Consider the following 26,644-nt stretch of genomic DNA (forward strand, 5'->3'; position numbering starts at 1 on the left):
TCAAGAACACTGAGATTCTTTTTGTTTGTTGATTAGGATGATGTATGGTTCGGGTAACTGTTGTGTTATTTATATTTATATTTATTATAGAAATGAATAAACAATAAATAAAATAAATGTAATAATTTAAAATTAAGATTAATAACAAAAGGTTTTTAATCTCACAGACCTAATCTGTCATTTGTATAGCCAAAAATAATATTTTCTATAACTTATACATATTATAGGCCTAAATAGAACACTGGAAAAAATTATTTCTTTTTTTTTTTATTATTCTTTCAAGTGTATGTTTTGAGACTTTTGGCCTCATGCATTTTATTATTTATTATATCCTTCTATTATTGTCTATTTAGACTTCAGCATCAAACTTCATATATCATGCAAGTTTAAGTAAAAATAAAAATAAAAGGAGAGTAAGCTGGATATACGTATAAATACGTATTTGTGCATAAAAGTAATCAATTCAACAATTAAAGTCGATTCAAAACTAGAACAATACAAACAAGCCCAGGTGACGCTAAATGTCTACTGCGCATGCGTGACCGCCTTGCGCAAGCGCAGTTCAGAGCGTCTCTCAGGTCGGTTATTAAGCTGCAGTAATACAGTAGCTGCTTGCTTGCTAGCTCCCTGTGTACAACTTTTGTACTCCGAAAGCTCCAGAGACGTTTTTATTTGCGTTTCAGATGCACAAGTAACAGTAAGTGACTGGTTTAAGCGTGTTTCCTTGTGTGTGTTAGGATTTGAGTAGATTTCATGTGATATTACAGTGTATTAGTGTCTCAGGACAAAGTTTACAGGCGCTGAGGAGCTGAAGCTGTTAGCTAACAGTGTTTCTGTGGTGTTTATAACGTGTTTATATCGTTTCATCAAATATTAGTCCTGGATTGTGACAATCATGGAGACAGTGTTATTTATATCACTCTGAAAAAGAAGCAGAGAGTCTGATTATTATTATCATTATTATCGTGATCTTTATCAGTAGGATTCCTGCCTCCAACTGATATGCAAAGCATCTGCAGTGGATTGGTGGAAAACAATTAGAATAATAATGATAATGATAATATCAACATTATACCGGATTATACACTGTTTTTCGGGCCACTGATCTTATTATCGTATAGCTGTCTCTGTGTGTGTGTGTGTGTGTGTGTGTGTCTGTGTGTGTGTGTCTGTGTGTGTGTGTCTGTGTGTGTGTGTCTGTGTGTGTGTGTCTGTGTGTGTGTCTGTGTGTCTGTGAATCTCTGCTCGTCTGAAATGAACCCTGTTTCCTAGTAAACTTGTAACAGACAAAGAAAGTTTCCCAGCATGACAGATAGAGAGAGAGAGAGAGAGAGAGAGAGAATGTGTGAGAGAGAGAGAGAGAGAGAGAGAGAGAGAGAGAGAATGTGTGAGAGAGAGAGAGAGAGAGAGAGAGTGAGAGAGAGAGAGAGAGAGAGTGTGTGTGAGAGAGAGTGAGAGAGTGTGTGTGTGTGAGAGAGTGTGTGTGTGTGTGGGAGAGAGTGAGAGAGTGTGTGTGGGAGAGAGAGTGAGAGTGTGTGTGTGGGAGAGAGAGTGAGAGTGTGTGTGTGGGAGAGAGTAAGAGAGAGTGAGAGAGAGAGAGAGAGTGTGTGTGTGTGAGAGAGAGAGAGTGTGTGAGAGAGAGTGAGAGAGTGTGTGTGTGTGAGAGAGTGAGAGAGTGTGTGTGTGTGTGGGAGAGAGTGAGAGAGTGTGTGTGTGTGGGAGAGAGTGAGAGTGTGTGTGTGGGAGAGAGTAAGAGAGAGTGAGAGAGAGAGAGTGAGTGTGTGTGTGTGGGAGAGAATGGGTGAGTGAGAGAGACAGAGAGAGTGTGTGTGTGTGTGTGTGGGAGAGAGTGAGAGACAGAGAGTGAGTGTGTGTGGGAGAGAGTGAGAGAAAGTGAGTGTGTGTGGGAGAGAGTGAGAGAGAGTGTGTGTGTGTGGGAGAGAATGGGTGAGTGTGAGAGAGAGAGAGAGAGTGTGTGTGTGGGAGAGAGTGAGAGAGTGAGAGAGAGTGAGTGTGTGTGTGGGAGAGAGTGAGAGAGAGTGAGTGTGTGTGTGGGAGAGAGTGAGAGAGAGAGAGAGAAAACTTTTCTCAACATTAAACCTAACTACAAACTGTTAAAATGCACGATGTGGTGATCATGTTAACATCTGAATCATTTGGTAAATCTTTGGTTGTGCCTTATCACACCCACCGAACACGACGGATCCTAATCAGGGAGCTTTTGTTATTGTTTTTGGTTTTATTTACATGTTTATTTATTGCTTTAAAGATTGAAAAATCTAAGCAGTGGTGACGTCGGTGTCCTGTGGTGGTCCGTGTAGTGACAAAAATCATTTCTGCCGACTTCACGGCTGGTCACGTATTTTTTTTTCCTGACTTTGGGCCTTTATTTGTAATGTAAACAATTTTTACTGTGCAAATTGCAGCATAAAAACAGAATTTCAAAATAATTAGAAATGTCAAAAACAGACCGTCGAGAAAGAAAGCTTCCGATCCATGATTAAAACATTGGACTGAAGTTGTGTCATAAATGTATATGTCATAAATGACATATGTCTTTGCACAGGTGAATTGTTATTGCATTCGTTATGTCATTATTGTGTTCGTTATGTTATACAGTTTCATTGATGCACAAGCAACGCTGCACCAAAGTAAAGGTGGAGTCCAGAGTATTTGCATATGAATCGCAGTCTTTCAGCGATGCAAAACTGACACTGAGAGAAAGGAGAAGTTATTTATTGTTGAAAGAAAAAAAATTGAAAGAAAAAAAAGTGGAAGCTCAGTGACTAAAAAAATCCCTCTCTAAACTACAAGATTAGATTAAAGGGAAAAGAAGGTTTCTGTCATAATTGTGTCATTTAGCAGATTGTTAATTCATGTAGTTGACTAGAACAGCAACCCGGACGGCATGGACGCAGCGTTAGCCTGTAAACGTTTAGTGTCCAGTTTATTAGGAACACGTTTACGAGTTTACTGTTAAGCAACCAGCCAATCGTGTGGCACCATAAAATAGAACAAAGATACAGGTCAAGAGCTTCAGTTCACATCAAACTCCAGAACGGGGAACATTTAAACAAACTTATTTATGGTTATGTCTTTTCCTGTTCCACTTTAATAGCTTTTCTTTGCACCTCCAGCAGAAAGGAAGCAAATTAGTCATCAGGTTTTTTTTTTAGAGAATCAGCTCCATTTTGGACACGAGGGAAAACGGTGCACTTTTCGTTCACGGCTGGATTCTTGCTTTAATCCTAGCAGCGGAGTTCTTGTAGTCTCGTCTGCGGCGCACAGCCGGATTCGGGAGCACTGCCGCGTGCTCGCGGTGGGAGAAAGTGACTCACTCAGGAAACAGATTTCATTTCAAACATCCAGTTCTGGTTATAGAGCACAGCTGCTCACTAGAGGGGGGAAAGAAGATCTCTCTGTTTAGTAGAAACATGAAACATAACATAGCTTTTATGTGGATCTTGATTTTGAGTTCAGTGAAATGGAGAGTTTTGTTTTGGGGTTTGGGGAATATGTTTCCATATTAGTCGAGTCAGAACCAGCGCGTACTTGATACTTTCGGTTCAAGAAAAATCCTGACTGAACGGTGTTTAAGCCTGGGCAAAAAATACGGTGGTCGTTTGTTGAGTTGCGGCACAGTGCAAAGTGAAACCGAATCATGCAGCAAATGAATCAAATGAATTAACGAATCAAAACGAATCAAAAAAGATTCCTACTTTGGGAGCTTGTTTAATGGATGTTATTATAACCTGTGTGTGTGTGTGTGTGTCTGTGTGTGTGTGTCTGTGTGTGTGTGTCTGTGTGTGTGTGTCTGTGTGTGTGTGTCTGTGTGTGTGTGTCTGTGTGTGTGTGTCTGTGTGTGTAGGTCAAACCCATGACCCAACAGGAGCAGAATGAGTTCAGGGAGAGTTGGGAGGACGCACAGGCTTGGATGCAGGCCGTCCAGGAAAGACTTAAGCTCATTGACAACACCGAAGGACCCAGAGCAGCTCTGGGGGTTCGACTGAGAGAGTCAGAGGTGACACCACGAACCACATCTTACAAGCTTCAGATATTTCCGCTTATTATAGCAAGCCGACAGAGAGATTAAACAGTTCTATACATGAAGGGCACAGAGATTAAAAAAAAAAAACACTTCTGGCTGTAAATCAAGTCAATACAAGCTGCAGAATGACAACGTTTTATATTCTCTTCTCTTTAGAGTGTCACATAAAGAGGGGTTTTTGTCATGTATCCAGTATGACGTTAATCATAAGGAGGTGGATTAAAAAAAACTCCACCTCCTTTGTATATCTGATGTCTGGGACTTTGAACATTTTAACAGGATTCCGCTATAGTAGTAAGATTATGTGATTGTTTCTATAGTAACAGCTCATTCATAACGCCACGTCTTTATTCCACGACTTCACACGCATCATCATCATCATCATCATCACAGCAGGTCACAGACATAAAGAAAAGTCTGATTAAATACCCAGTAGTTAAAGCCTCACATGCAGCGACAGCGTCTGTACGTATACATACAGTCTACTCATAAAGTATTGTGTAAATCCCATCAATGTAAATGCACCAGAGTTGAGTTTAATGCCTATATATTAATAGTCCTTGCTGTAATTATTACATAAAATGGCACTAAAATAGCTTCTAAAATAGCACTTGATCCTGCACATCTTATCAGTTTGCATTTTATTTATTTATTTATTTATGTATTTATTTATTACGTTGCATCCTGACAGTAAATCGTGCGCTACTTTCTAAACGAAGACAAGAAACTAAACTATATAGAGCCACGAGGAGCGACCTGCGGGGTCCAAGCACCATTCACAAGTAGCTTTCGCAATGGTCAGCTGTTGCGGAGGACATACAAGTTATGCATACTATAAGGTTTTGCGAAAGTAACTCGTTCTCCTCGTATATTAACACACGCACATTCTTTCTGTTGCCTAAATCCTTTAATTCTGTCTTAAGTCACGGTTTCGCCTGCTTGAAGCTCGACTCAGCGCCGACCTTCCAAGACTCGAATTTCGACTTTCTTTCGCCTGCTGCGATGTGTAACTGGGCTACAGCAATAATTGTTTCTTTCTTCACTCCAAACCACGTGCCCACATCCTACCGCCAAGTCATCCTTCACCCCTTCAGAACCCGATTAGCAGACTATAGGCTTTCGGCTTATCTTTTATTCCCTACGAGATGCGCACTGTTTTTACTGGCTTTGCATGTTTTAATATTTATTAAGTCAATCTTAAAAAAAGACGCCGTCTCCTGGCTGCGCTTAAACGAACGTGGTAATGCTTTAACCCCAAGGAAATCCACGAATCGGAGCAGGAGGGCCGGATGAAAATGGACGTGGTCCTGGTGGCCGCCGAGGCTCTTCTGAGGAACGGCGACGAGGCGTTGAAGAACCAGACACACTCCAAACTCAAAGAACTTAAGACTCTGTGGGACGAGACGTCCACCTACATCATCCACTGCCACAGGTACGGAAATCAGGTTAAAAATTCCGTATTATAATGAATGGAAAACTGGATCTGGATTCCCACAGAGCTATTAGAATAATTCTGAGTTAAATATTCCTACTCACACACAGAGCCCTTTGAAATGAAAGGTACACAGCAGGAACCCAGAAAGTAATCAGTCATGCTAATTCTGCAGTTTTAAACAATAAACACCGTTTTTTTTGTTTTTTTTTTAATTAAAACAAACTGATTTCAAGCCAAAACTTGTTGTAATATAAAGGATACAAACGCAGCGTAAAACAAAGATAACCAGATATCAAAGTTCAGAGATTTCTAATACACATCAAACATAGCGCTAGCGTGTTATCCGTCTCGTCTGCTAGCTAGCAAGGCGAAGTCACGATACCGTATGTTTTTATGACGTTTAGGATGATTTTCAGTACACGAGAGAAAATAAATCTAAAATAACGGGACAATGTTGTTGACGCTGGGAAAATTTCCAGACCCTCGTTACGCGCAGGTTTTCTTGCCGCGCTATTCACAGTAGGCAAAAAAAAACCGCATGAACCGACGCATCGTATTATCCTGAATGTTATTGTTTTATATCGTAAAGCAGGGAATAGTGGAAGCCAGTGGATGCTAAGTCATCATCAGGCAACATGAAGCTGTTGTTTCTAGCTGTTACTAGCAATACAGCCATGAACAGCGATCTGCGGGGTCCAAGCACCCTTCGCCATCGCCTTCCAAAGCGCTCCATAGCTATACGTTTTAAAACAGTTTATCTCATCATCTATAACTTTCTGATTTTTTTTTCTGGATAAACCTTGTCGGTCTTTACTTCACCCGTGAGTCTTTGGCATCGTTTCTATTTTAGCCGTATCGAGTGGGTGTGGCTTCACTGGAGCGAGTACCTGAAGGCCCACGAGGAGTTCAGCATGTGGCTGGTGAAGGTGCAGCGGACGGTGGAGCCTCAGCTGGAGCTCCAACTGGGTCTGAGGGAGAAGCTGTGGCAGGTGGACCACCACGACGTGATCTGCAGTGACGTGAAGGCCCAGGAACCTCTGCTGGAACGGCTGCTGGACGAGGCGTCCGCCATTTATATCCGCACCCAGGACCCCAGCGTGGACGAGAACGCTCAGAACACGCTGCAAGAGGCATACGACAACGTCCGCAACAGGGCCGAGGTAACGTTCAGGAGATCAGAGTGGATACGAGGAGACGATAATCCAGCAAGAAAAGGCTTGGGAATAAAATCGAGGATCTTTTCGCATTAAATCTCGCTGTTGATGAATTTTCTCTAGCGATAGTTCTGACATACCACAAGGGTTTTATTATCATAATTAAAAAAATTTTTTTTTTTTTTAAATGGATTCCTCTGTGGCATGCAAGCAATTTGCTTTAACTTCGAATTAATTTCCAGAGAATAAAGAGCGAGGGAACGTTCGTGGATGTTTCACAACATTAAATGTGACTGCGTGCAGATAAAAAGCTGACACTTTAGGGACCGCCGTGATAAGAACGTAAATATTCCCGCAGCACGTCGCGTGCCGTATCTCTTCTGTTAGCCGTTAAAAAAAACATCTTTGGAATGCGGGATAAAGCGTGAAGTCTGGTCCTGTCCTTCAACTGTCCCTCTTTTTTCTTTTACGCACTCAAGTCTGAACACATTTCATACCAGCATTCAGTACAAAGTAAATAAATAAATAAATTCATCCCGTGCTATTATATTATTCGCTGTGACACTCTTCATGTGACGCATTTAATCGTACAGCTGCCTGGGAAAAGGTCCCCCAGCGGGTTGTTTACAGAGGTCACGTGTGTGTTCTTTACCGATCCGCAGGAGAGGCTGGCTCTGGTGCAGAAGGTTGCAGAAGAGCATCAGCAGTACCAAAGCCGCATTCACGAGTTTCAGAAGTGGTTGGTGTCCAAGACAGACGAAGTGAGTCGTTTCACCGAGACCGAGGACGTTTCGGAGAATCGGCTGCGAGCCCTGCAGGTACTTTCACTCACTTCACATGTGGTGAGGAAAAAAACTATTTTTTTACAAAGGAAAGCGAGCCACGCTGACGGTGAATACGGCTCAGTTCTATTCATCACCGTTAAGTTAAACCAGAATTTGTACGAATCCTTAACGAACTTATTTATTTATTTATTAGCTGACAGTGACGTGACATACGGATAAGTATGTTGACCGTACTTTGAATTTGTTCTCTGCGTTTAACCCATCCAAAGTGCACACACACACAGCAGTGAACATACACACACCGTGAAAACACACCCGGAGTAGTGGGCAGCCATTTATGGTTTATTTATTTATATATATTATATTAGATCTATATTATATATTTATGGGCATTTATGCTCAGTCGTGGGCCGGCCCGAGACTCGAACCCACAACCTTAGGTTTAGGAGTCAGACTCTCTAACCGTTAGGCCACGACTTCCCCAAATTTTTTTTTTTTATAAGTGAAAGTGTCCAATCGTGCAAGATGAAGTAGCTATTTTCAGTTCTTTGTTTTTTGTTTTTTTTTACGTGGTATCGGTCTGATTATCGTTGCCATAGTAACATCTTGCACAGCCTTATTTAACAAAAAAAATGTGCTTATCGTCGCACTTTATTTAACCGCCCAGGTTTAAGTTCCAAAGTTTCACACTTTGCAGTTAAACGAAACAAACAAAAGCAACGTTGATTGAGGACTTGTCGTCTTCCAAATATCCAGAGCGCACGACTCTGTGAATCACCCTAAAACACATGACCGGTTTGATTCACTTTCTGGGTCGATTCAGAGTCAAAACACAGAATCGAATCGGGCTAAACTTCACTTCCGAAAGCTGGATTAAATTTGTAACAAAGACTGTATTAACCTGCATGAAGGCTACAAAACCTAAACCTGCTCCTTTTTTCAGGACCTGGATGACAGCGTGTCCCGTGAAGAAGAGACATTACTGTACATCGAAGCCCAGGCCAGGGCTGTGAAGACCAACACGTCACCCGCAGGAGCCGAGCTAATCACGGATGAGGTGGAAGAGCTGCGGCTGACATGGCAGAGGCTGCGGCTGGCGCTGGTGGAGATACGCTCCGAGCTGAAGGGCTCTATGGATGCCCAGAAAGAGTACTACACCCGGCGAGAGGAGCTGGCAGAGGGCATCAAGCAGCTCCGAGCCCTTGTGCACAAAATGAGCCGGCAGCTGGAGAATAAGGATGGTGAGAGGACCGAGGAGAACATGGTGGCTCAGTGGAAGAGCTATACAGTGAGTGCACACTCACACACACACACACTCACTTTCTAACTCTGGTCCCTGTAATAACGTGCTATGGAGGGAAACAGCCGAACTAGCACATAGCCTGCATATTTCTGTGGCAGTAATTATGGGGTAGAAATTAAAACACCTGGGGTAAATTCCTGACCAGGGTGAGACAGATAATCATAACATTAAGTGGAATTTCTCTAGAGGTTTTGGTTGAATCGTACAAAGAGATTCCTGTGAATTTAACAGGCCATGCATAGAGGACATGCCTCCCTCACTCTACCTGTACACATGACTCCCATCTCAACAGGGTTCACAAGCTGTTTACATAGGATTCGTAAACTATTCACATGCTTCACAGCTCGCGCAGGTGTGCACAAACTCCTCACACACACACACACACACACACACGATTCACACCTGGATCACAGCTGATTCACAACTCATACCCATGATTCATAGCTCAGGCACAGAGGCTTTACCATGTCATTGTCATTAATGCTGTTTGAACGTTCTTGATGTCTGTATATTTATTAGTGCTGTCCGTTCCTTTTACAGGACGTGAGGACTGTCCTTTCGGCTGTGGAACCTCAGGTTGAGCAGCTCAAAGCCCAGCTGAAGGAGTTATATCGGTTCCCACATGATTCCCAAGTAATTGCTGATGAAGTATTGACAGCGGTGAAAGAGTACCAGAGGTGTGCTCACACAACACGATACACAAGCCCTAAATACGATACACAACCTGTACGCACGGTTTACAAACAATTCATAACTCATATACACGATTCACGACCCATAAACATGGTTCTCAGCTGACTCGCAACCTGATATACACAATGCACAACCCATACACATGATTCACAATCTATTCACAACTCATACACATGATTCACAATCTATATACAACTCATACACATGATTCACAATCGATTCACAACTCATACACATGATTCACAATCTATTCACATCTAATACACATGATTCACAATCTATTCACAACTCATACACATGATTCACAATCTATATACAACTCATACACATGATTCACAATCTATATACAACTCATACACATGATTCACAATCTATTCACATCTAATACACATGATTCACAATCTATTCACATCTAATACACATGATTCACAATCTATTCACAACTCATACACATGATTCACAATCTATATACAACTCATACACATGATTCACAATCGATTCACAACCCATACACATGATTCACAATCGATTCACAACCCATACACATGATTCACAATCGATTCACAACCCATACACATGATTCACAATCGATTCACAACCCATACACATGATTCACAACCGATTCACAACTCATACACATGATTCACAACTCACATATGATTCAAAACTGACTCACAACCCATACACATGATTCACAACTCCCATATGATTCAAAATTGATTCATAACTCATGCACATGATTCACAACCCTAAACTATAGAAACCACACATAATCTGTACAAATGATTCACAACCCTTACACAAGGTTTACAAACTGTTCACACACCACATAGTTCACATGCTTCACAGCTCGTCACTCATCAGTATACAGCCAGAAGTATTAGGCGCAGGTTTGCACAAACTCCTCTCAGACTCCAGACGTCTCACGTCTCAGAATGATGTCATTCCTATCAAGATCACACACAAGATTCAAAACTCACAAATGATTCAAAACCTTTTCACAACACATACACATGATTCCCAACCCTAAGCCTTAGAAACCACATATAATCTGTACAAATGATTCAGAACCCTTACACATGACTCACAAACCTTACACAGGGTTCACAAGCTGTTTACATAGGATTCATAAACTATTCACATGCTTCACAGCTCATCACTCATCAGTGTACAGCCAGAAGTATTAGGCGCAGGTTTGCACAAACTCCTCTCAGACTCCAGACGTCTCACGTCTCTGAATGATGTCATTCTGACCGTATTAAAACCGATTCACAACTCATTCACATGATTCACAACTCGCATATGATTCAAAACCGATTCACAACTCATTCACATGATTCACAACTCGCATATGATTCAAAACCGATTCACAACTCATTCACATGATTCACAACTCGCATATGATTCAAAACCGATTCTCAACTCATTCACATGATTCACAACCCTAAACCTTAGAAACCACACATAATCTGTCAAATGTATTAGGCGCAGGTTTGCACAAACTCCTCTCAGACTCCAGACGTCCAGATGTCATTCTGATCAAGATTACACACACACTCACACACACACACACACACACACAATAATGATTAACTTCACAGTTAACACTCAGTATAGTAACGTATTATTATATATTTATTATGTCATATATGTGTAAGTATGTCATATAATTTATAATCTTTTTTTTTGTAACTGGTAGTTAATTTTTCTCCTAAAATAAGGAACTACCACCTATTTTTCTCAAAACAACTTGCCCCAAGTGTTTTGTTCATTATATATACAATGTGTGTGTGTGTGTGTGTGAGAGATATTTAGCTCATTTTGCATAGAATCGTCTTTAACTTTCCTGATCATTCCATGGACTGCCCGCATGCTGGACAGTGTTTTGACGCTTCTGTGTGTGTTGCAGCGTGAAAGGTCGCACGTTCCGGCTCTGCTCAGAGAGCGAGGCAGCGCTGAAGCAGCTTCTACAGGATCCTCTGCATGGCTTCAGTCAGTGGAGTCAGGCGGCGTCTCAGGTGCTCGACACCTCTGCAAAGGTCACCGACTTTTCCCACATCGCTGTGCATGTGCAGAACGTCGAGGTAAAGTATGTGTGTGTGTGTGTGTGTGTGTGTGTGTGTTTGATATTCATCTTAAACACCGTGACGGACGTTCAGCCTTGACGTCTGGTGCTATAGAGGAGATTATATTCTGTTCCGATGATAACACACTGAAGATTATGTATTCAGTCCCATAAAGCCTTGGAGTTTAATTGGAAGGATCTGACTTTCTACAGACGTATAAAATATCGTATCAAACTAACTTTCTGTCATCAGAGATCTTATTCACACAACAGCCTCCTTCAGGTTTTGTTACTGTATCTTATAATCTCCTTAATAGGCTTTCTGGAAAGTTCCATGTGAATATTAAGCACGACGCTAAGACGTTAACACGTCAGTTCAGTGCGCAGATACAATAAATAGCCTTGAAGATAAATACATCTTTGATATGTTGCTGGAGAAAGTCCTCAGACCAACTCAGCGGATCAAAGCCTCGGGCGCCCGGTGGAGGAAAAAAAACGCACGGCTTTTATCATTCCAGCTTTAACAATTTGCAAAGATGACTTCTACAGAGAATCGAGTAGAAATACTCTTCAGCCTCGTCAGCTTTACCATTGAAAATTCGCTTTAAAGTAAATGACCCACAAGTCTGTTTAGCTACTCTGACTGATGAATAATAAATAAGCATCAAAAGAACGGAACAAAAATGAGACTTGAAAAGTCATGTTTAAATAAATACAGTGTGTCTGTGCGTCCGTGTGTGTCTGTGTGTGTCTGTGAACGTTTGGGTCTGTGTGAGTGTGTGTGTCTGTGTGTGTCTGTGTGTCTATATTTATGCATGACTGTTTGTGTATGTGTGAGTGTTATAGTGTGTGTGTGTATGTAAGTGTCTGTGTTTGTGTATACGTGTGTCTATGCTTGTGAGTGTGTGTCTGAGTGAGTGTGTGTCTGTTTGAGTCTGTGTGAGTGTGTGTTTATATGTGTGTTTCTGTGTCTGTGTGAGTGTGTATACGTGTGTCTGTGTAAGTGTCTGTGTGTTTGTGTACATGTTTGTACATGACTGAGTGAGTGTCTCTGTGTGAGTGTGTCTGTGTGTTTATACGTGTGTTTCTGTGTCTGTGTGAGTGTGTATACATGTGTCTGTGTGTTTGTGTACGTGTTTGTACATGACTGTGTGTGAGTGTGTGTCTGTGTGAGTGTGTGTTTATACGTGTGTTTCTGTGTGAGTGTGTATCCATGTGTTTGTGTACGTGTTTGTACATGACTGTGTGTGAGTGTGTGTGAGTATGTGTTTATACGTGTGTTTCTGTGTCTGTGTGTTTGTGTACGTGTTTGCACGACTATGCGGGTGTGTGTGTGTGCGGGGGTGTGTGTGTGCGGGTATGTGTCTATGTGTGTGTGTTCACAATCGTTGTTTGTGCAACTTCTTTTTAATAAGCTGGTCTATTTAGTCTGGAATATTTTTCCTCTCAGACTTTAAACTGGCTCTGTGTCGACGTGACTGTAATACTAATGACAAAGATACTAATAAGTCACTAACGTATACGATTGCTGCTTTTCTCTTCCGACTCCGTAACCTCCTCCTCAGTAGAACGGATCAGATTACGTGTCACCGTCTTACATTCTGGAAACGAAAGTAGAAGGCCTACGGATTATAAGAGAAGCCGCACGATCAGTCGGCACCCGACCAACAGCAAGACATCTGTTTTAATTCTCCACTTTGGAAAAGCACTCAAGACAACGTTCATAATGCAGTTGTGTGTGTAGCTGTCACAAGTTTCACGTCGCGTCGCGTCTCTTCAGGAGTAGTGTGAACACTCAAATCTAACCCAGATCTGATTTTTTTCAAATCAGATTCAGACCACTTCCATATGTGGTCCTGAATCAGACCCAAATCTGATTTTTTCTAATGTGGCCGCAGTGTGAACAACCGAGGCGGATTTGATGCGACTTTTACGTCAATCTACATCGACATTCGTCACAATTATGCACCGGCGAGTTCGCACGCAAACGTGACTACACCTACAGAATGGATCAAATAATCAAAAGTTGCCCTCGACATCCGAACATTTTCAAAACACTGCGTCTCTGTGCTGCCGTTACACAAACATTTAGAAAGAAAAGCGAACATGATTACTTCCTCCATAACCTCACCAACTTTAGCGCAACGGCGTGCTGCGTGTGACGTCATTGTTATTGTTCGTTTGCGCATGCGGGTCAGTTCGAAACAGCAAACAGTTCACACTGGTATCTGATATAGGCCACATTTTAAAAGGTAATGTGAACAGCCAAACAAAAAAATCAGATCTGAGCAAAATATCCGAATTGAGCATTAAGACTTGCAGTGTGAACGTGGCTTTTCTGACCCTAATGTCTTCTTAGCAAGCTGACCGTTTGTGTTTGTATTCTGTCTTTCAACACTGTCTGAAAATCATTTCCAAGTGAAGAACGTTTAAAACATCTGCCAACATGACCAGGTCTGGACGTCCAAGCAAATTCACCCAAAGAGCAAACCGCAAGATTAAAGACGTCTTCAAAAAAAAAAAAAACCCTGAAACAACATCACGGGACCTACAGCAAGCTTTATCCTTCAAACCTTTGCTAAAGTTTGAGAAAGGACAAGACTTGTGGAATAATGCGCGCTGGACCGATGAGTCTAAATCTGAATTATTTGGCCACCATAACAGAGGACATGTTAGACATAAGAGAGCAAAAGAACCTCATATTGAGTGTGAAACATGGAGGTGGAGGTGTTACGGTTTGGGGATGTTTTGCTGCAGCAGGACCTGGTCAGCTCACCATCATAGAATCCACTATGAACTCTACATTGTATCAGAAGGTTCTTGAGGAACACGTGAGACCTTAGGTTCAAAAAATCGAAGCTGAAACCGAACCGGACCTTGAAACATGACAAATGACCTAAAACTAGGGTTGGGTATCAAAAGGAATTTCCCGGTTCCGATTCCGGTTCCAGTTCTGCCTTACGATTCCCGGTTCTGATTCCGATTCCATAATAAAAGAAATGTGAAAAATAATGCACAATACGTAAACAATTCCATTTGTGTTTATTAATCACTCTTTAAATATTTTAAACAGAGCATTTCAATTCATATCAATTTAAATTTAAATAAATCCAACATCAAATTTAACATCCAGAATTACAACTTAGCAAAACAGTTAGCAATTTTTCTGAAGAAACATGAACATGTCTGCTTTCTCTGGGAGAAGACGAGACCTTTCCTGGCTTATTGTATCTCCAACTTTAGACTTTTTTTTAGACACCTTTAACACAAACCGTACCTCAGCACAGCAGCGCGAGTGACTGATTTCTGTGGTAAGCTGCGTTAATTTGGTTGCGTGACTGTAAACAGTGAATATTCATGAGGTAAGACGTGGCTATTTAAAGTGACCGCTCACAGCGCTTTGCCCGTCATTGCATCGGAACCGCGTTTGGAACCGAAACTCAAAAAATCCATGTGGTTCCCGGTTCCTGTTACAAAACAGAACCGGTTCTGAATAAGAACCGGTTCTCGGTTCCCAACCCTACCTAAAACTGACCAGTAAACGTTTGGTTTGGGTTTGGTTTCCATTCTTTATTCCATTTTTTTTTTTTTTGCTGTTCAGAAGCTGCTGAGAGACAGCGTGCAGCTGCAGGAAAGGCTCAGCTCGCTGCAGGTGAAAGCCGACCTGCTGAGCTCCGTGTTCGGCGAAGAGAAAGCCCGCAGCCTGCTGGAGGAGCTCGGTGCAGACATGAGGAAAAGAGAACAGCTTCAGACCCAACTGCTGCAGAGGAGAACTCGCCTGCAGGTACACGAGGGTTCGAACACGTAGCATGGCAACGTAGTGGAGATAAAACATCATGCAGATAGATACAGGTCAAGACCTTTATTTAAACATCAGCACACAGATTCTTTCACTGGAACAACACTGTTTTATATCCATTCATTCTGTATAAGGTGGGTTTTTTTTTTTCCTCCTCAGGAATTAATTTCGAAGACGAAGAGCTTCGGTGAAGCGTACGACTCCATCCAACAGAAGCTCTCGTCTATAAAGGAGAGATTTCACACTGCAGACGGACTCCAGCCCGACATCCTCGCCAAGAAGAGCCAGGCAGACCAAGTGAAGGTGAGTTAAGGTTAAAGGTTTGGTGCACGATCTCTGAAAGCTAATGTCGACATTTGAAATCACCAAAACAAACACGCCCCTAAGCCAAATGGGTGTCACCCCTGTATTGATAGCTCCGCCTACACATACATACGTAACCCAGGCAACTATTACGGCAGAACCTGTTGGGGCGGCTGGCCCGAGGGGATATTTTTATCAATAAATGAACACAATGAGTAATAATACGGTAATACAGATGTGTTTTTGTAGTACTGTGTGTTGTACCGTGAAAGGTTTAACTCCGTTTCACGCTGAAGACGTTCAGTTCTCTCCAGCGCTGGAAAGCTGATCCTATATTAACACGTCCTACTTCTTACCTTATCGTAAGCCTTTCTTCGCTTTCTTTCTTTGTTTTTATCCTCCATGTCAATGTTAAAACCGCTTTCTGCTAATGTCACACATGCGCACTGAACACTCTCTCCGCCCATATTGACAAGACACGCCCCTTTCTGCTCATTGGCTACACGTTTGTTTTGTTTGTCGGTCCGACTCAGTTTCCTGAAGCATTTCTCAGACATCGTACACCCCACCTTTAAGCTTCTTATTAAAAATGAAATTCTAATGAAACTTTTATTAGTCACGTACACAACCGTACACAGCGCTACATGCAGCGAAATGCTATTTACAAATGTCCTTTTTGATAAAAAAAAAGAAATAAATAAAACGTGGAAATAATCCAGAATTTGCTGTACAATAAAATTAAGATAATTAAAATCTAGCAAACGAATACAGTGAATGAGAGGAATATGGATATAGAAGTCTTATAAAGTGCATCGTGTGTCCAGTTCGACAAAGCGAGCTGTTTATTTCCTAAAAGCATCTTGACAGCAGGAACAGGAAATAACTCCCATATAAGGAAAATAGTCCGGAAAGCCCGGAGCACAGGTAACGTAAGGAAGAATAGAAAGAATCTTATGATTTAAAACTGGTTTGTTGCTGGGTTTTTTTTCTTGCCATGCCACTCACTACTGTTTTTTATATTATTATTATTATTATTATTTTTATATTTTCCGGACAGGTTATTAAGAGAGATCTGGAAGACTGCGAGGCTCACATCACCGCTCTGGAGACGCTCGTCTCTTCCAGCCCAGCTAACAGGACCAAGTTTGAGCGTCTCTACTCCGATTGGAAGCTCCTCTACAAAGCCGTCCGTGTAAGAATTTATTTATTTTATTATTTCTATCCTCCAACTTTCAAAATCCAAGCCTGAAGCAGTTCTGTGAGAGCTTGTGTATTCCTTGACTCCTGCTGTGCTTTGATGATGATGATGATGATGATGATGATGGTGATCAAACTGTGCTTATTTTGGCCTGAGGATTTTGGCTCAGCGAGATGTTTATTTATTAAACAAAGTGACTCTGAAAGCAGCCACGTCTGTGTCGGTCCACAAGTTCTTCTGATTCCGTATGTAAGTCCAAGGCCCCAAGGACGTCTGTGATTTCGTAGCTTTGCAAATGTCGAGTGTTTTGGTGCGGTTTGCAGTAAAAAGAATGAATAATTGGTAAGAACTTCTTCACCCTGTGTATTAGGACCCAGATGATATAATTAACACTCATCAATATTCATCAGTGTTAAGTGAAATCATGCCAGAGATAATATAAGTGTTGTCCACTAGGCGGTGCTAATGATTTTACTTTGTTTTATTTTATTTATTTTATTTTACATGAATCAAAGGTGAAGGTGACCGAGAGCGAGGAGAGTATTTTGGAGCACGAGAGTTTCCACGAGAGTCTGCTGAACATGGAGAAATGGCTGATGATCATGAGGCAGAAGCTGGAGTCGTTCCGAGGAGCGAACGGGGAGTGGAGCGTGGCGAACCGACAGCATGAAGCAGAGGTAAAGTACACACTCGTACAAACACACACACACACAAATTTACATGATAGTGTTTAAGGGGCAATTCTCAACTTGTCGTGCCGACATGTATACAAGTCTCGCGTGTCCGGTATTATATTAAGGAAAACGTTCTCGGATTTTATAGCAGTCCCAACATGTCAACAACAAGGTTTACATGTCGATTCTCTCCGGCTCCTGTAGAGGGCGCTGGGCGAGTTTCCAGAAAAGGAGCTGCAGCTGCACAGGACCGAAGCGCAGGGTCATGCCGTGCTGCTGAAAACCTCAGAAGAGGGCAAAGTTCACATTCAGCGTGACATCAGGCGTCTGCGTGAGTCCTGGATGTCTCTCCATGCGCTCAGTCTGAACCTGTACAGGTGAGACTCTGCATGGGATTGTGGGAAATAGTGCTGTCTATTATCCAGGGTGAACAGAATCTTAACAATATTTTGATTCTTATTCTGATTCATTATTTATACCGAATATTATTTTTGACTCTTGAGATTCTGACTCTGAGTCTTATCCAGATTATTGTTTTGATTCTGATTCGTATTGTTTGATTCTGAGTCATTTGTGGATCTTATTCCTATTCTGACTCCTTTTTATTGTTACTTTGATTCTGTGATTCTGAGTCATATCGAGTCTTATTTTGATTCTGACTCACACTTGAACCGGACGATTTTTGCTCTGATTCGAAATCCTATTGATTTTGATTCTTAGTCTTAGACTCTTCTTCCTAAAAGTGTTATGGGGGAGTGGTTTTTGCAGGAAGTGACCTCATTCCATGAAGCTTTTAAAAATAGTTGTATAACATTCACGAATAAAAACGTATTATACTTTTTTTTTTCCAGACTTTTGAATGGACACAGTACCTCAGGAGAAGTGGAGTCTTCACCACTCTCGCACCATGCAGGCGATTTCCTGGAGGGATCCGCAGTCAGAATCAGAGCAGAAAGCAGGTCGGGGCTCGAAGACGTCCCTCAGCTTTCCGAGGCTTCACCGATGGCCAGAGGTTCAGGAGGATTCAAGGCTTTTGCCAAACACAGGGACTCCGTGAGCAAACACGACGACGCGTCTCAAACAGACGACGGGGAGTTCGGGCCTCGAGGTCCTGATCAGACGCCATCTGTGAACATCCGAGGAGTCTGGAGAGGCGAATCGAGAGGTCAGGATACCGAAGTGGACTCGATCGCCGCCGGACGAGGATATCAGCAGGACGATGAAAGACACGCCCACGGGGCAGGAGCGTTAAGGAGATCCGGGAATCGAGGGAGAACGAAGGAATGGGTTAAAGAGCACTCAACCGGGGTGGAAGACGTTGCACCACCGATTGAAGTCCACTATGCAAGTGATTCTCCTGATGCAGCAAAACCCTCAAATACAGATGTTAGGTCAGAAGATCTGTCTGCGTTTACACACGCCGTAGACCCTCCAGCTCACGGCTCCACAGACGTCACCCAGGTCAGGAATTCACTTTATCACTTTTATAAGTTTATTAGCAAAACCAAACACAGGATTTGAGGATTCAGGTCCTGCAGGTTGCTGCTCATATTTATTAGCACCCTTTTTAATAGTAGGATTCCCCTCACTTTCGTCACTGTCTTCATATGTCTGAGGTCCACCAGCCTGTTTTTAACACTGTGTACGTTTCTCACAGGTGAGAGAGAACAGACCTGATTGGAAGTTTCTCAGTGGAGAGTTCGATGCCTGGCTGTGTAAAAAAAATGAGAAACTGGAAGGGATTATGAGCAACCAAAGAGCACTGAGCACCAAAGAACTAACGATTAGACGGAACACTCTGAAGGTGGTGAACCGAGTCCGCTCTCTTTCGCTCTCTCTCTCTCTCTCTCTCTCTCTCTCTCTCTCTCTCTCTCTCTTGGTTTCTCTCTCACTCTCTCTCTTTCGATTTCACTCTATCTCTCTCTCTATCTCTCTCTCTCTTTTAATTAAACCATTTTTGTGTGTGTGTGTGTGTGTGTGTGTGTGTGTGTGTGTGCAGGAGCTGCGCGCTGGCATACCATGGGGTCAAGCTCAGTTCCAGCAGCTACTGAGCTCCTGGCAGGTTGAAGCAGGAACAGAGGATGTGGAACTGGAGGAGCTTCGCTACAGATGGATGCTTTATAAATCCAAACTAAAGGAAGCTGAAGGTGTTAAAGCTCGTCTCCAACTCCAGGTACCCGGAGATAGAACGCTTATTTTTTTTCTTTTCTCCTGCTTAGTCATTATTCCTCCTAATATATCCAAGCCGTAATCACTTGCTTTTAGTCAATTGTTAGTTTGGCAAAAAAAAAAAAAAAAAAAAAAAAAAGGATCAGACAGGATTATGATTGTACATGCTGTGATCAATTCTAGCCACTGGGTGGCGCTCTTGGTGCAGAAATTGATCTAAAAATGTTTGGGTCTTTTGCAGGAGAAAGGAGTTCAGCAGGAGGAGCTAGTTCGGTCCAGAAAGGTCTTTTATTTATTTATTTATTATGTGTATGTATATAGTGCAGCAGCTCCATAATAAATGTTATGATGTAATGTGCAAATTAGCCCCGCCCCCAAAATCTGAACCGAGCCGGTCAGCTCTTTTCAACTGTCTGTTATTTTCTGACGTTGGGACATTTTGCTGCATGTTATAGATGCTTTATATGGGAATTTCGCTGCCGGTGTCCTTTAAAGCGCTACCTATAAAAAAGAACCCGTGTTAAAAAGAAAAGCTTCAGTCGTTCACGTCAGCAAGATGGTGGAGAAAGTAACGAGATCTCGAAATAAGGACGGTCCAGGACAGTCTTTCTGATTATAGCAGAAGCTCTCGGGTTCAAGTCTACAGTATTTAGGTGAGATCATATACTGTAGCAATGGTGAGACTAGTCCAGTCTGGTCCATGTGGAAGCCTCACACAGCAGCACAAAGCCAAAGCACAGAAGGATCCGGAAAAGATGACAAATATTGCTTCAGAACCTTTTTCCACCTAAGAGCTTTGCAACAGTCATTTAAGACAGTAACTCGAACCCAATAGAACACAAACGTCAAGAATATTTCCATTCCTGACCGAACACAGGTTCTATTTTCAGTAATTATGCTCATGATTCCTGACATGTAAAAAAAAATTTTAATTTCTTTTACTCGTCACCATCAGAGTTCACTTAAATGTGTTTATTTAAAAGGGTTCACATCAATACAATTGTGTTCTTTCCCCTCACTCAGGTCACGTTTCCTCTATTTAAGAAGCACTTTGCAGATTAAAAAAAAAAAAAAAAACGTTCAGTCATTCGTGTGAAGTGCTTTCACTCCTTATTTCCAGTGAAGGAAACACGACGCCACTCGGTCGGATCTCGAGAGGTTTCGACGAAACGCAGCCGGCCGGCACCGACCATCACTTTGGCTAAATCCGCTCGAACTAACGAGCTTTCTCAATCAACAAGGCAAATTTAATTCCGAGGCTCTGTGGGACACCGAGTTTATGAAACATCACAGACGCGGTCTCTCTGTAGGCAGCGTGTTCGGCTTTCTGGCTCATTTCCTAAATTCTTAAGGATTTGCACCTTGTTTCACACCTCGTTTCCCGACCGACTTTCCATCTGTTCAGTCTCTCTGAGGACCGGACGAGGCCTGGAGGAGAAGCAGATCCACTGATCAGTGCTCTAATACACTGCAGTTAACGTTTAAGTTTATTATTCTGGTAGGTCACGTGGCTCAGAAGTTAGAGGCAGCTGTATGAAATTAGAGTTAGGACATTTTGTTTGTTTTAACGTCTTACTACGTTGCTACGTCGTTTACCGTTCCGGCTATTAACTCACGATCCGGTTCAAATACACGGATCTATATTTTGACTACAAATAGTTCCTTAATAAAATCTTTTGACAATACATAGGCTGCAGAAAATAGAGCAAACTCCACCAACCTATGAAAGGTCTTCATGGTGGAGGAGCTGTAATTGCGAGGGGAATTTTTTTCCTCCGAAGGCCTTAAGAACCATCTTGGAGGTTACTAGATCCAAGTTGGATCACTAAGCATGATAGTGATCCAAATCATACATCGACTTAAACCTCGTTTAAGCAGCGAAGACGAGATCTATAAAAGGGTGGGATTTAGGACCCTGGAGGAAGTGAAAAGATCCCGAACTGAGGAGTGAGCTTAGATTTTCTGTTCTCATCAAACGTTACCGAGAATCTTGTCATGACACTTTTATGAGGCTATTGTAATTCTATATGTAGCGTCATGACCCTACATTAAATAGCCCATAATAACGATGCCGAGGGTAACGCTACCACCACCATGCTTCACTTTAGGAATGGTTCTCTCTGAGCGATGAGCATGGTTGGGATTGTGCCAAGCAGAGCTCTTTATCATCAGTCAATATAGAAGACGACTTGGTGTCGACTTTTATTGTTGCACTTACTAATGCTCAATAGAGGAGGTGTGGCCTCTGTGCCTCTTAATCTCAATAGAGGAGGTGTGGCCTCTGTGCCTCTTAATCTCAATAGAGGAGATGTGGCCTCTGTGCCTCTTAATCTCAAAAGCGGAGGTGTGGCCTCTGTGCATCTTAATCTCAATAGAGGAGGCGTGGACACAGTGGCTCTTAATCTCAATAGAGGAGGTGTGGCCTCTGTGGCCCATAATCTCAATAGAGGAGGTGTGGCCTCTGTGCATCTTAATCTCAATAGAGGAGGTGTGGCCTCTGTGCATCTTAATCTCAATAGAGGAGGTGTGGCCTCTGTGCATCTTAATCTCAATAGAGGAGGTGTGGCCTCTGTGCATCTTAATCTCAATAGAGGAGGTGTGGCCTCTGTGCATCTTAATCTCAATAGAGGAGGCGTGGACACAGTGGCTCTTAATCTCAATAGAGGAGGTGTGGCCTCTGTGGCTCAATCTCAATAGAGGAGGTGTGGCCTCTGTGCATCTTAATCTCAATAGAGGAGGTGTGGCCTCTGTGCCTCTTAATCTCAAAAGCGGAGGTGTGGCCTCTGTGCATCTTAATCTCAATAGAGGAGGCGTGGACACAGTGGCTCTTAATCTCAATAGAGGAGGTGTGGCCTCTGTGGCCCATAATCTCAATAGAGGAGGTGTGGCCTCTGTGCATCTTAATCTCAATAGAGGAGGTGTGGCCTCTGTGCATCTTAATCTCAATAGAGGAGGTGTGGCCTCTGTGCCTCTTAATCTCAATAGAGGAGGTGTGGCCTCTGTGCCTCTTAATCTCAATAGAGGAGGTGTGGACACAGTGGCTCTTAATCTCAATAGAGGAGGTGTGGCCTCTGTGGCTCAATCTCAATAGAGGAGGTGTGGCCTCTGTGCATCTTAATCTCAATAGAGGAGGTGTGGCCTCTGTGCATCTTAATCTCAATAGAGGAGGCGTGGACACAGCGGCTCTTAATCTCAATAGAGGAGGTGTGGCCTCTGTGCCTCTTAATCTCAAAAGAGGAGGTGTGGCCTCTGTGCCTCTTAATCTCAAAAGAGGAGGTGTGGCCTCTGTGCCTCTTAATCTCAAAAGAGGAGGTGTGGCCTCTGTGCCTCTTAATCTCAAAAGAGGAGGTGTGGCCTCTGTGGCTCTTAATCTCAATAGAGGAGGCGTGGACACAGCGGCTCTTAATCTCAATAGAGGAGGTGTGGCCTCTGTGCCTCTTAATCTCAAAAGAGGAGGTGTGGCCTCTGTGCCTCTTAATCTCAAAAGAGGAGGTGTGGCCTCTGTGCCTCTTAATCTCAAAAGAGGAGGTGTGGCCTCTGTGGCTCTTAATCTCAATAGAGGAGGTGTGGACACAGCGGCTCTTAATCTCAATAGAGGAGGTGTGGCCTCTGTGGCTCTTAATCTCAATAGAGGAGGTGTGGCCTCTGTGCCTCTTAATCTCAATAGAGGAGGTGTGGCCTCTGTGGCTCATAATCTCAATAGAGGAGGTGTGGCCTCTGTGGCTCATAATCTCAATAGAGAGAATTAGTAACTGAAAAACTTGAAAAGCTTTTGAGTCTGAATGTGTGAAACCTCAGCATCAGGGACACGAATCATAGTCTTCTAATCTTTTCTTTCCCGTGAGAATGACGAGAGACTTTACACAGATATAACGACCTCGCCGTATCATCCCACTTTGTGTTTTGCGAGCTTCAGTCGCAGGCGGAGACGGACAAGCAGTAATTACAGTGAACTCGCCAAGTAGAAGTCGACTAGGCCTAAAGAGGAAAAAAAATTCTCTTCTCATCCACCCACTCTCTCTCTCCCACTCACACTCTCTCTGGCTTTCTCTCTGAGTCTCACACACGCACACACACACACACACACACACACACACAGGCGGTACACGGGTGTATGGAAAGGACGGAGGGATCAGAGGCTGCACTTTGCTCGCTGTTAGCAGGTGTGGGTGGTTCTTCACTTCCATCATTCAAAAGCTGTACAGAGCTAGGGGCATGATTTATAAACACTGTTTGTGTCTGCGTTTCTGCAGTAGGAGTTTTTATTTTCAAATGCGTGCGCTAATTTCTTTCTGACTTATGAGTCAGGGGGAAGTGAGTCAGAGTCGTGTTTAGCGGCGTTTCTTTAATCAGGAACTTTATTAGAACAAACAGTTCCTCTAATCCTGACTCACAGAATGTCTCAAAGTTGCTTGTGTGTGTATCAGAGCATTTATGTGTGTGTGTGTGTGTTTCTTTGCAGGAGAGCTGCTGTGGGTTCCTGTACCGTGTGTGTCGTGTGGCTCTCCCTCTGCAGCTGCTGCTCCTCGGTCTGCTGCTCTTCGCCTTTCTCCTGCCCCTGATGGACGAGGGCACGAGCTGCTCGCTGTCCAACAACTTCGCCCGCTCTTTTAACATCATGCTGCGCTACCATGGACCTCCACCCACCTAAACACAGACCTACACATACACACACACGCACACACATACTTTTAAATTTACACACGGCTTTATATGCACACATGTATACACACATGGGTACAGCTTTACCTGTGTATTGTATATACACACACACACTGTAGCACATTTATACACAGTTCTGTATGCACACACACAAAAGTATACACACATAGGTACAGCTTTACCTGTGTATTGTATATACACACACACACACTGTAGAACATTTATACACAGTTCTGTATGCACACACACAAAAGTATACACACTTAGGTACAGATTTACATGCATACACAAACTTACACACCTATACATACATATGCATAGCTGTACCTGCATGCACACACAGATAACTGCACACATGGACACATTTGTATGTATGCACACACATATGCATGTACAAACACACCTACTGTAGACGGTTGTCTGCCCCAATATCATCATCTGCCTGGTCATCTACACACACACACACACATATTCCAAAATCTATGCACACGGCTCGTTCAGCATCAATCTTCATCCAACTGAACAAGCACCTACACACGACTACGCACGCACGCACACACACACACACACCTACATACACCTACATACTGCTTCAACATCACTCTCCGTCCAGCTGAACACACCCACGCAACACCCACACACACCGTAGAGAGAGCTTTTTATTTTGCTCTGAATCACCTCCTCCGTGGCCACCAAGCACCAAAATATCTGTGGAATGTTCACCAAAATGAACATTATTCTATTCTTCATTATTAATCGTGTTATGTAATATGGTTGTGTTAACTTATTTCTTTTCCAAGAAAAAAAAAATTCAAGCTGCAGAGATGCACTGAAGGAACCTGAGCTCAGTTACTGTAGCATCATATTTCACGCTCGGCTGGGCCCAGCAGAACTGTGTGTGTGTGTCTGTGTGTGTGTGTGAGTGGGAGGCTGGCTTTAACGCTGGCAACCTGTTCCTCACGACTCGAGCTGTTGCACGGTCTTATTTTATTACCGACAGAGTAGAGCAGCTCTCACTGAGTGCAGAAACATTTCTATTCCAGTGTCTCGATATACTGCGCTGTAGAAAAACGCTCGTGTGTGTGTGTGTGTGTGTGTGTGTTTCAGTGTTCTTTTTAACATACCTCTATCGACTTTCCTTTGCGATGTGGACGCGTAACTCCTACGTCACACAAGAGGCCACTAGGGATGGGCGATATGACGAAAAATATCATATCACAATACTTGATAATATTTCTTAGCGTTACCGTTATATACGTACACTATATTGCCAAAAGTTTTGGGACACCTTTCCAAATCATTACATTCAGGTGTTCTAATCATGTCCATGGCCACAGGTGTATAAAATCAAGCACCTAGGCATGCAGACTGCTTGTACAAACAGGCGCTCAGTGAATTCGAGCGTGATTAGGGATAGGAATTTCCTCACTACTAAATATTCCACAGTCATCTGCTAGTGGTATTGTAACAAAGTGGACGCAATTAGGAACAACAGCAAGTCAGCCACGAAGCAGTAGGCCACGTAAAATCAACAGACAGATCTTCTCGCCCGACCTCACAAATGCACTTCTGGAGGAACGGTAGGAAAAAAATTCCCATAAACACACCTCTAAACCTTGTGGAAAACCTTCCCAGAAGAGTTGATAACTGGAAAAGGGTCCATATTAAACCCTACAGATTAAGAGCAGGACGTCATTAACGTTCGTGTGCATGTAAAGACAGACGTCCCAAAACTTTTGGCAATACAATGTAGTTGTCATGTTTAGACAGGATGAAAATAAATAAACTTAATATTTTTTTTTTTTTTTTTTTAAACAAAAAGTGGATTTAAATCGATTAGCCAAATAAAATAGCACTTCAGAATTTCCTTCAGTGCTAAGCGTTAAGTTAAAGTTTGTATAAATCAGTTTAAAAATAAACATTTCCTAGTATTTTGTTGCTCTGGTCTTCGCTTCTGACAAGCCTACATTTACGTTGAATCGAGCGTTTGCGCCGTCAACAGACCAGCTAACAAATTTTACGCTAGCTCTAACAGAACTACCCTTAAAGTGATTTCCCCAAGGAGAAGTTCACTAGGTTATGTTAAAACCAGTACTGAAACATGGCATATTTATTCATTTCATTCTAACTCGAAAACATTTGCATTTAAACTCCTGGATATAATATATATATATATATATATATATATATATATATATATATATATATATATATAAAATAATTTGATCGTTTTAAATCAGTAGCAGAAGAGCTAAAGATTGCTATTTACTTTACTATGCATCAGAAACATAAACATAGCACATCTCCACTTTTCTGTTTAATGTCGCAGCTTGAACTGAAATTTTCTTTTAATTTT

The 26,644-nt window shown here is 42.4% G+C and overlaps 1 protein-coding gene across 1 annotated transcript; it reads left to right on the forward strand.

Annotated features, from left to right (window-relative positions):
- Nucleotides 1–587: 587 nt before the first annotated feature.
- Nucleotides 588–26,091, forward strand: syne3 (spectrin repeat containing, nuclear envelope family member 3). The gene is made up of 18 exons (XM_060880468.1): nucleotides 588–697; nucleotides 3,869–4,021; nucleotides 5,308–5,480; nucleotides 6,334–6,643; nucleotides 7,300–7,455; nucleotides 8,366–8,710; nucleotides 9,266–9,402; nucleotides 11,328–11,502; nucleotides 15,085–15,267; nucleotides 15,442–15,585; nucleotides 16,643–16,777; nucleotides 17,299–17,460; nucleotides 17,662–17,834; nucleotides 18,309–18,918; nucleotides 19,115–19,261; nucleotides 19,457–19,630; nucleotides 19,868–19,909; nucleotides 24,089–26,091. Exons 2-18 carry the CDS (start codon nucleotides 3,878–3,880, stop codon nucleotides 24,275–24,277), a joined length of 3,399 nt encoding a protein of 1,132 aa, XP_060736451.1. The 5' UTR covers nucleotides 588–697; nucleotides 3,869–3,877; the 3' UTR covers nucleotides 24,278–26,091.
- The last annotated feature ends 553 nt before the right edge of the window (nucleotides 26,092–26,644 follow it).

Source organism: Tachysurus vachellii, chromosome 10 (genome assembly GCF_030014155.1).
Source record: "Tachysurus vachellii isolate PV-2020 chromosome 10, HZAU_Pvac_v1, whole genome shotgun sequence".
NCBI classification, from domain to species: Eukaryota; Metazoa; Chordata; class Actinopteri; order Siluriformes; family Bagridae; genus Tachysurus; species Tachysurus vachellii.

Bases quoted from the DNA above. Each gene is read 5' to 3' on its own strand.
- syne3 (XM_060880468.1), top strand. From the start codon at position 3,878: ATGACCCAACAGGAGCAGAATGAGTTCAGGGAGAGTTGGGAGGACGCA. The intron at 17,835-18,308 runs GTGAGACTCTGC...TTTTTTTTCCAG, and splicing joins CTCAGTCTGAACCTGTACAG to ACTTTTGAATGGACACAGTA. The intron at 19,631-19,867 runs GTACCCGGAGAT...GGTCTTTTGCAG, and splicing joins AAGCTCGTCTCCAACTCCAG to GAGAAAGGAGTTCAGCAGGA.